We start from the raw sequence: 10,203 nt of genomic DNA, 5'->3' as shown, positions 1-10,203 counted from the left end.
AGCCACACTCACAAAGATGTATAAGTCACAGAGAGTATGGGGAAGAAACATAGCTCCTGCAAGCACAGGCCAGGGGTCAGAATGTGCCTGAATCACAACAAACTTCAGAGACAGGCAATGAAGTAGAAAAACTCTGTTTCCCCCCAAAGACTTAACATCTTTCTGTTCAAATTGCAGCCAACACCCTAAGGGCCACTGAATATGTGCATGAGTAAGTGTGAGCGTGTGAACATGTGAGCATGTACATGAATGTGAGTGTGTGTTTGCATACGTGTGGTTATGCCTGTGCATGAGTGTGTTGTGAGTGTGCATGTACACATGTGTGAGTGTGCATGTGTGCACAAGTGTGAGCAGGTGTATGGAGACCCTGTTGAGGGGGAAGAGGTCCTTAGAAGTCTAATAGAAAGTGCACAGTATGACCATCTAAGTTTTCATCAAATATTTTTGCACCAGTGCATTCAAGCCTCCAGACAAGAGTTGTTCCAGAGTTGGTAATAGTTCATCCAGGGCACGGTGTACACCAAAAAATCACAAATGAAACTCTGTCGAAGAAGAAGGAAAACAGCTTTCAGGGAACTATTTTTTGAAGGTGAACAAAAAGCTCCTGCCCCCCAACAAGCCTTTATCTGGGGGAATCTGGACCAGTCCCCATATCTGCAGTCACATGGTTGGGCAGAGTGGGTCAGCCTGAACAGGGATGCCCCCTGTCCAGTCATTTGGGACCTGAAACAGGTGCACCTGGAGCCTACAGCCCAACAGGATTCTGGGATGAAATCTGGGCAGGACAGCCTGCGGTAGCAGCATTGCCCACTGTCCTCCTGCTTCTGCACTCAGGAACAGAGTGTCCCTTGTGTCTACACCAGCTTGCAGGTGGTTGCTCCAGGATAGACTGGGAAAAGCCAGAAAAGATGAGCAGAGGTTGGAAGACAAGAAGGAAACTAGACAATTCCCAGGGACACAGAGAGTATGTGAGCTGAGACCAGAGCAAAGCCCCAGGGAAAGTAAACTGCTTCCACCTGAAGGTCAGGGGCAGGACTGCCAGGGGAAGAGAATGGAAGCCTGCAGTCAGGGCTATGACAGCTCAGGGCGAAGAGACTGCCCAATCAGAGAACCTTCCTCCCACCTCTGGACACCTCCAATGGCATTGGGCAGCCTGAAGGCGCATATCCATACAGTTAGAAAAGCTGTCGATGTCCAAATACTTTTTAAAATTTTACTTTTCCCCCTTTGATCACAAGTCCCTGCTCAAATTACTGTCACCACACACCTTTTTCAGCTTCTTTTTGCTTTGAATGGGGCATGAATTTCTTGTGCTGTTTCTTTTGCATTTGGTCCGGCTAATCTTCACAGATATCATATATTCCACTCCAGTTGTGAGCTACCGAGAAAGAGTGGCACAGTTAGTGTCGGCTTCCAGCATCCAGTTGCTGAACTTCTCCAGGAAAAGCTAGGCCATGAAGCCCCAGGACCCACATTCCCTGTTTCCAGGGCTCATACACTAAAACATGTCTCCCTCCTCTCCCAGAGGGAGGTTGCACAGTATCAGCTGAAGCCCTTGGTCGACCCTCAGCATGTGCAGAGTCCTTCCTTTTGCTCTGGACTGCCTTCACTTTTGCAGCCATAGAGGGTTTCTCACCTGTCTCCCTTGCGTCCTCAGGATGAAGGACTGGCAAGGCATTGAGTTTGGCTGCCCGGAAGCCCCAGAATACCCCATATCTATACACATGATCCCCAGAATGCATAGGGGTGCATCTTGTCCCTTGGCTTCACCCATGTCCTCCCTCCCTACTCTCCTTCTCAGCCAACCTGAAGGAAAGCAATTTAGCAACACAGCTAAAAAACAGAGGAGTAGAAACTGAATTGATTTGGGGCATTTGTTTCCCTCCTACCAGCACTGCACCCTTGAGCAAATGCCCAGCAGCCTCCCTTTCTTCAGCTACAGAGTCCGGATAACAATTGGGCCAGCTCAAGTTGCTGTTGCATGCGCTACAGAGAAGCATGCATCTTACTGAAAGCACAAAGCAAATTTTAAAATAAACTATAAGGAATTATTAAGTGTTTTAACAAAGTGTGGGGACCATTACTCTGAAGCAGCTATGAAATTAGGAAAGCAATGGAACAGAAAACAGAAGAATTGTGCTCGAGTTCTGCCGTTACCCCTGCCAACTCTGTCTCCTTGACCAAGCCCTGCCACCTCCCTGACTCAGTTTCCTCATCTAGAGAATGGGGAGAACGGTGCCAATTTCCTCCTAGGCTGTACGCAAACAGTGAATGTGTAAACCATAGAGAACACACACTAGGGCTATTTCCGGCTGCTGGGCTCTGTCTTGTTTCATTCATGATTGAGTGCCAGGCTCTAAGGACTCTGAAGGCAGGGAGACTGGGAAAGTCCTTTGTGGCAGGACCCACACCCTGCAGTGGAACTCCAACAAATGCTTTGGGGATTCATGTCCTCTACTGGAAATGCCTGGGTCCCTCAAGTCAACACGTGGGAAAGAGAGCTCTACCCTGGGGAGGGGAGAAGCTTCTGGAAGTTCCTGCTTCCTTGTCCCTTCATCAGGGTCAAACCAAAGGAGAGGGCTTTGTACTCTCCCTGGTGGTGGTAGAGGGAGAGAGTGCCCACACTGCCCTCTAGAGGAAACTGCCCCCAGAAAAACTCAGGGTGGTTGCAGGAGAGGGAGGCTCGAGGGCATTATGGCCATCCTGGTCCCAGCATCTGCCACCTGAAGAACCTCAGAATGCAGGGCTCCTTTATCTTCATCAAAGGACAGTTCCGTCCATGTGTTGGCATCTTGCAGGGCTTTCACACAGCATACTCCATAGATATGAAAAATCTAAAACACTGGCCATAAATTTTACTGACATTCCAGTGTGCAAAGTGTTTTTGTACTCATTATTAGACTGGATTGCCAGGTAATAAGAGGAATCATCATACTCATACAAATATTTTCACGAGTGCTGCTTTACTCTTATCCTGTCCACTTGCAGGTGAAGAAACAGCCTGGAGAGTATGAATGGCTCTTGACATAGATCTCACAATGAGAGGGACCTGGAACCTGGGTGCATGCAGCACATCAGGCCCTCCTCCTATACCCCTCTGTGAGGTATTAGGACACACACCATCAAGCGGCAGAAGGACCTAGGGCCCCTGGCTTCCAAGGGGCACACACACTCTGTTCCTTTATCCTTCTGAATGACATTAATAGCTCATAAACTATTCTTCTAGAGTTAAGTGTTAATGATAATGGACTGACTGCACAAGACAGCCCTCTTGGGAGTCTCAGATTTATCCTTGGGAACATAGACCTGGGAGAACAACTTGGCAAGAACTTTGGTCATTAGCCGCCACCTTGTGGCCAAGTCACCTCAGTGTTCATGGGCCGCATGAGCCACCATCTTGGGGCAAGAGTATGTGACTGAAACAGGGACAGACTGATGTCCACACTATGATGTCAGGCCTGATTTGTGTCACACTAACACTGACTGCCCCTTTCTGTGCCCCAGCCTTGCTGGTTTCGCCTGTTTCCACTGCCTCCTGCCTCTCTCTTCTAGCCAGAGACCTTTATTCTTGTCATTTTTTTCCCCCAAAATCAGGTTAATTGAACTAAAATGTGCTATTGCCTCCACTCTAACTTACATATTATTTACTATGTAAACTTGAAGGGAGGTTGGACCCACGAAAGTGGTTTTCAAACAACTTCTCTTTCCTTGTCATCTTCAGTTGGTGTATTTCAAAGAAACTTTGTGTGCAAAACACATAAAAAGAGAGATGATCTGGTTGAAGTCTGTTCCTCACTCCCCCTTCTCCCTTTCGTCCGAAAATATGCCCTGTGCAATTCCAGATTCCTTTAGAATATGGCTAGAAAGCTGAGACTTTACAGCCCAGGACACTGAAAGACTATGTTAAGGGGGAACCTACAGAAAATGTTTCTATTTCCACAAAGCAGACTATTAAAGGAAACTAAGTCATCCTCATTGGCTGTCACTCTGGTAGGACTAATTTCAGAGCAAAAGGCAATTCTTTTCAAGAAAGAATAGTTGAGAACCTCAGAAACTGTTTTTACTTCAGACCAAGAGTAACAGAGTTAAGGTTTCATTCCAGTCATTCGGCAAACTTTTTGAAAGTGTGGCAAAGGCAAGTCTGGGTCCAAATCACTCCAAAGTATGCTCATCCCAAATGAAACCTCCCCCCAACCTTGGTAAAACCATCACTTAGTTCTCTCTGGGAACCACACGGCGTCCCTGAATGTCCACGTGGACATTGCCCACATGCAGAGAAACTGAGACACAAACCTGCATCTGACTTCGAAGTAGCTTGTCGACTTGAAATAAGTAGGTGTCATTGCTAGCATTGTTGTAGGTTTCCATGAAGAACTGGAGTGTTGAATTCATATTTGCCTTGCTCATGGACTTCTCCTGGAAGCCTTCCCATCTTTGAAAATGACCTAGTCTGGCTGCCAGGACCAGGACAGCCAACAGCCACAGAGGGTTCCTCCAGCATCCAAATCCCATCTTGCAGCCTCGGAAACCTCCTATTCACTGCACCTGCCAGGGTGGGGTTGGAGTCAGACTGCAGCACACTCACCCTCCCGCAGTGCCCTTTGTCCTATAGGCTTGCCCAGGTTAAGCAGAGATTGAGACCCTGGCCTCATCCTTTCAAGGCTCTGCCCCCAATCCGACCAAAGGAACAACCCAAGAAATCTCCCTGCATGGGTGTTCAACTCTCTTTCAGGTCTGTACATTTTCCGCATATTTATAATACCCACTTCGTTCTTCCATTATGCAGGCAAGTATAATTTCTAAACAACTGCAAGATGGACAAAACCCTCTCCCTGCCTTCATAACTATCAGGAAGAAAGCCCCCAGAACAGAGCTTTACAGTACTGTATGGTAAGAAGTATATTGGACAGAGAAATGTCATTGGTGTGAACTGAAAACTTACAGAGGAAATTGTATTTGAACTGGGATATGAGGAATCAGGATATGGAACAGGGTTTGATATATTCTACTTACCTATCGTGGGTTCTACCTGTCTAACCCAGCCATCAACTATTCCCTGTGCCTCCTTCAGAGATGGGTTCTCTGTACTCTCCTGCCTCCTTTATCAACACAGATTTCTGCTGGCTGGATCCCACTGTACCTGCAGGCCCTGGCACTAGCTCTTGCTATCTTGGTGTGACCCTAGTAGACCTTTGTGAGGTAATATTAGCTTCCCTGTGAGGGGGGAATAAACTCTGATCCTTATTCAGAAATTAATCCTGAAGACCCCTGAGGGTTAGGTGTTGCTTATTTGGGGCAGGAAAAAATTCTCTTCAGCCCTTTGGGGTCTCCAGTTGGACCTAAGAATTAAACTAATAGAAGAAAAGCATACAGGTTTTATTGATGATTTATATATGCATGGGAGGCGTCACAAGAAAATGAGGACATAAAGAAGTGGCCAGAACAAAAAGCTTATATACCCTGTAGACAAAGAAACAGTAAATGTGTGAAGAATAAACAAGACAAAGTGTTCTGACTAGGAGTAATAAACAGTGGAGAAAAAACAAGTTTGCTTACACAACCTTATCCCCCGTCTCTGGGGATAAGGATGTCCTCCCTCTTCCTGGTACATGGAAGTTTCCTTTTACATGGGCGATTTGTCTTCTGTTTTCAGGGAAGAACGGCTCCGGGTGGGGGGAGGGAGATGATCAGAGTGTCCTTCCTGCTTCACCATTTTCTCAAACTCCTTAGGCTTAAGATCTTCAATGCACCGAAGTGCCGTATTTGGGGGTAACATGTCCTGAATCCATCGCCTACATCCAGAAGCCTGTAATAGCTCCCCATTTTAAAAACTTTTAAGGTGGGATATTAAATGGGGTCCTGCCACAGGAAAAAAAAAAAGAATTAGTGGGACAATTAATGAAATGTGAATCAAATCTGTAGATCAGTTCATAGCACTGCACCAATGCTAACTTCCTAGCTTTTACCGTTGCACTGTACTTACATGAGATGCTAACATTTGGGCAAGTGGGGTGAACATTTTTTTTTCTATTTTTGTACCCTTTTTGTAAGTCTGAAATTATTGTAAAATAAAGGTTAATTTTTTTAATTTTTTTGTTTAAATACAATTTGGTTAACATACCCTGTATTATTAGTTTCAGGGATAGAATTCCCTTCAGCAGCTCTCAGTTTGTTTCCTAGAGTTGAGTCTCTTATGATTTGCCTCCCTCTATGTTTTCATCTTATTTTTTTAATTTAAATTCAATTAGCCAACACATAATACATCTGTAGTTTCAGATGTAGTGTTCAACAATTCATCAGTTGCATATGACACCCACTGCTCATCATATCATATGCCTTCCCCAATGCCCACCACCCTGTTACTCCAATCCACACCCACATTCCCTACAGCAACCTCAGTTTGTTTCCTATAGTTAATAGTCTATCATGGTTTTTCTCCCTCTCTGATGATTTCCCTTTCAGTTTTCCCTCCCTTCTCCTATGATCCTTTGTGTTTTTTCTTATATTCCACATATCAGTGAAACTATATGTTTATCTTTCTCCAATTGACTTATTTCACATAACATAATACCCTCCAGTTCCATCTATGTTGATATGAATGATAAGTATCCATCCTTTCTGATGGCTGAGTAATATTCCATTGCATATATAAACCACATCGTCTTTACCAATTCATCTGTTTAAGGACTTCTCGGCTCCTTCCACAATTTGACTATTGTAGACATTGCTGCTATAAACATTGGGGTTCAGGTGCCCCTTCAACTCGCTACACCTGTATCTTTGGGGTATCTTAGTAGTGCAATTTCTGGGTTTTCATCTTATTTTATTTTTCTTTCCCTTCCCCTATGTTCATCTGTTTTGTTTCTTAAATTCCACAAAATAAAGGTTAAAATGTTCAAAAATAAATAGGACCTTAGTCTTCAGGAAGCAGCACACATGCAGCACCACCTTGCAATCTGAATCTCCTGGGTTCATATCTCTTGCTGGGTGATTCGGAGAGACAGTTAATCTCTGAGTCTCAGTTTCTTCATCTGTAATGTAAGAATAGGAAAAACTACCAATCTTGGTTTGTGGTGGAGACTAAATCCAGTACCAAACAACCTGTTCCCAGGTCAGGCATCATCCAGAGTTCAGAAACATCCTCTAGGGGATTCTTCCATGACTCTGAATGTACACGCAGAAGCCCATGGTCTGTGAGACCCCAACTGCCCAGGGATAAGATCACCCTCTAGTGTGAAAATCCTACTAGGACTTGTTACAATATCCTCCCTGACCCTCAAAGCCTGCCTTGTAGGACTTGTCCAGCTGATGGAATTGGCGGCTTTGAACAACCTGAGCCAGAGCTGCAGAAGCACCACTGTCACATATATGCATAAGGATTCTGACTGATGTGCGTACAGACTGGCCTGGAAACCTGAGATATACCCTGCAGACCTGAAGAAGGCAAAGTAATATTCAATGGACCGTATTAGAAAATCTATGAAGATGGGGCCAAATACATTAAAAAATTATCTACTTAAAGTAATAAGCAGTGTGGCTATGTCCAAAAAGTAAGGGAAAAATGAATTTGCATGGAATAAGGAAAAATATACAGACCATGGTTCTCCCCATACAATTAAACAGAAATAGGGACCATATCTGTCACACCTGGAGTTCTTTGGCTTATGGTGGCATAACAATCTCTGCCTCTCTCCACATGGCCTTCTCATTTGTCTCTTTGTCTCAAATCCCTCCCTCCTTTCTCTTAAGAATGCCCGTCATTGGATTTGGGTCCTACCCTCAATCCAAGGTGATCTCATCTTGAGATCCTTAACTTAATTATATCTGTGAAGACTCAATATTCAAATGAGTTCACATTCATGGTACTAGGAGCTATGACTTGCATATATATTTTTGAGGAACACAATTCAACCCACTAACTTGTCCACAGAATATGAAGAAAATTGGGGAGTACAAGTGTATCCATGTATATTAGTTTCCTATGGTTTTGTAACAAATTCACATGAATTTGGTGGTTTAAAACCACAGAAATGTATCATCTTATAATTCTCGAGGCTAGAAATCTGAAGTCATTTTCACTAGACCAAAATCAAGATGTTGGTAGGGCTGTATTCCCTCCAGAGGCTTCAAGGGAAAATCTACTGGCTGCTAGCATCTCTTGGTTTGTAGCCACAACACTCCATCTCTGCTTTATATGCCTCCTTCTCTTCTGTCTGCCTCCCTCCTATATGGATATATGGATGGTATTTAAGGCCACCCAAAAAATCCAGAATGATCTGCCCATCTCAAGATCTTGAACTTAATCACATCTGTAAAGTCCTTCTTTACCACATAAGACAATGTTCACAAGTTCCAGAGGACCATTACTCAGCCTACCACACTATGGATTCAGGAAAAATAGGAAGAGTGATTATTTCCATGGAGGGAGGGTGACAGGGACCCTGGTCATGTCCCTGGAGAAGGAAAAAGGAGAAACAAACACATCCATGGGAATAAGGGGAAATAGGAGACCTCATCAATTCTGTGCTTAAAGGAAAAACAAGTATCCTGGTTATGTCTGTGGAATAAGTGAAAAATAGGAGACCTGATAAAATTCATGGGATAAAATGCCATCTCATATGCTGAAAAATAAAAATAAAATAAAACAAAATAAATTTTCATTCTAAATTTAAAAAAAATTCATGGGATAAGCTGAAGATAGGGATCAGCATTTACGCATGAATCAGAGGAAAAGTACAGGAGGATGGATGGTTTCCATAGTTGGAGGGGGAAATGGTGGTTTTGATTATGTTCATAGAACAAGGAGAAAATAAGATTCCAATAATGTTTGTGGTATGAGGGATAAGCATGGGGCATGGTTAAGATCATAGAATAAAGAGAAAATGAATAGCCTGGTTATATCCACAGTCAATTGTGAGAAAAGGCAGTAATATAAGGCCATAAAATGAGGGGAAATGAGGGACCTTGGTCATGTCCATGGAATATAGTGAAAATAAGGTGTCTAGCAATGTCCATAAATTAAGAGAAAAATACTGAGCCTGATAAAATCCAAAGAAAGGGAAAATATTAGGTCTGATATTTCCATTCAATGAGGAGAAAATACAGGGTGTGCCTGTTTAATCTGGGGAAAGTTGGGGGCTTGGTTGTGTCAGTGGAATAAGGGGACGAGCAGAGTTCTCTGGTCATATCTATGGAATAAAAGGAAATTAGGCAGCTTTGTTGTCTCCATAGAAAAAGAAATAGAGAGGATGGCTATGTCCATGAGGTAAGGGGAATATAGGAACCCTGGTTATGTCCACAGAATGTGAGAAAAAGCCCTAGTTGTATACATGAAAGGAGAGAAAACAGGGGACTTGGCATGTCCATGCATAAAGAGGAAAATAAGAGGCCTTTAGTGTCTGTGAAATAAGGAAAAACATTAGGTCTGATTGCTTCCCAAGGAATAAAGGGAAAATAAGGGCCCTAGGTGTTCAGGAATAAGAAGAAAATTGGAAACATGGTCATGTCCATGGAATAAGGGGGAAACATATGGCCTGATTAAGTCTGTGAAAGTTTATAATGAAGATGGGAGGTGCTGATTATATCCATTTAATAGCAGACACAGGGAGTCTGGTCATGTCCAGGGAATTAGTGGAAAGGAAAGCGGGGTCTCTGGGTGTTTCCATGGAAAAGGGGGAAAGTAGGTAAAGGGAAAACTCAGCTTCCCACATTCCTAACTGTGTAGGGAAAACCCTAGCTCTTCCCTGTGTTCTCCTGGGAACTCCGGGGAGTCTCCTTCTCTATCTTACAAAACATACTTTCTGACACTTCTGGCTACCAAATATGTGAGTTTTTCCTCACAAGCAATTCTCCCCACACAAGTTACATGTCCTTTATAAGTCCACTCTACCTGGAGACAGCCTCAGACCCCACAGATGAAGGGTTAGTTTGCCTATCACCACCTTCAGACACTAGGTGCAAGTACAGGTTGTCAACTGGGCTTCAGTGACGACTGGCTATAAATCCAAGGTTCCCATGACTCCCTTTCTAGGTTTATTTAATTTGCTAGAGTGGCTCATAGAACTCAGAGAAACACTTTTTCCCAGTTTATTGTAAAAGCATACAGATGACCATCCAGATAGAAAGAATGCGCCAGGCAAGGTATGAGGGAATAGGTGCGAGACTTCCATGTCCCATCCTGGAGGGCAACTTTCCCAGCGCTTT

General features: G+C 43.8%; 1 protein-coding gene across 1 annotated transcript; it reads right to left on the bottom strand.

Annotated features, from left to right (window-relative positions):
* Window positions 1–458: 458 nt before the first annotated feature.
* Window positions 459–4,512, bottom strand: CSTL1 (cystatin like 1). The gene is made up of 3 exons (XM_044262406.1): window positions 4,294–4,512; window positions 1,268–1,378; window positions 459–542 (listed from the first exon to the last, which is right to left on the bottom strand). The coding sequence occupies exons 1-3, from the start codon at window positions 4,510–4,512 to the stop codon at window positions 459–461; spliced, it is 414 nt and encodes a 137-aa protein (XP_044118341.1).
* Window positions 4,513–10,203: the final 5,691 nt, after the last annotated feature.

This window comes from Neovison vison, chromosome 8, assembly GCF_020171115.1.
Source record: "Neovison vison isolate M4711 chromosome 8, ASM_NN_V1, whole genome shotgun sequence".
NCBI classification, from domain to species: Eukaryota; Metazoa; Chordata; class Mammalia; order Carnivora; family Mustelidae; genus Neogale; species Neogale vison.
Note: the sequence above shows the minus strand (reverse complement) of the source record. Positions and strands in the feature narration are given on the sequence as shown.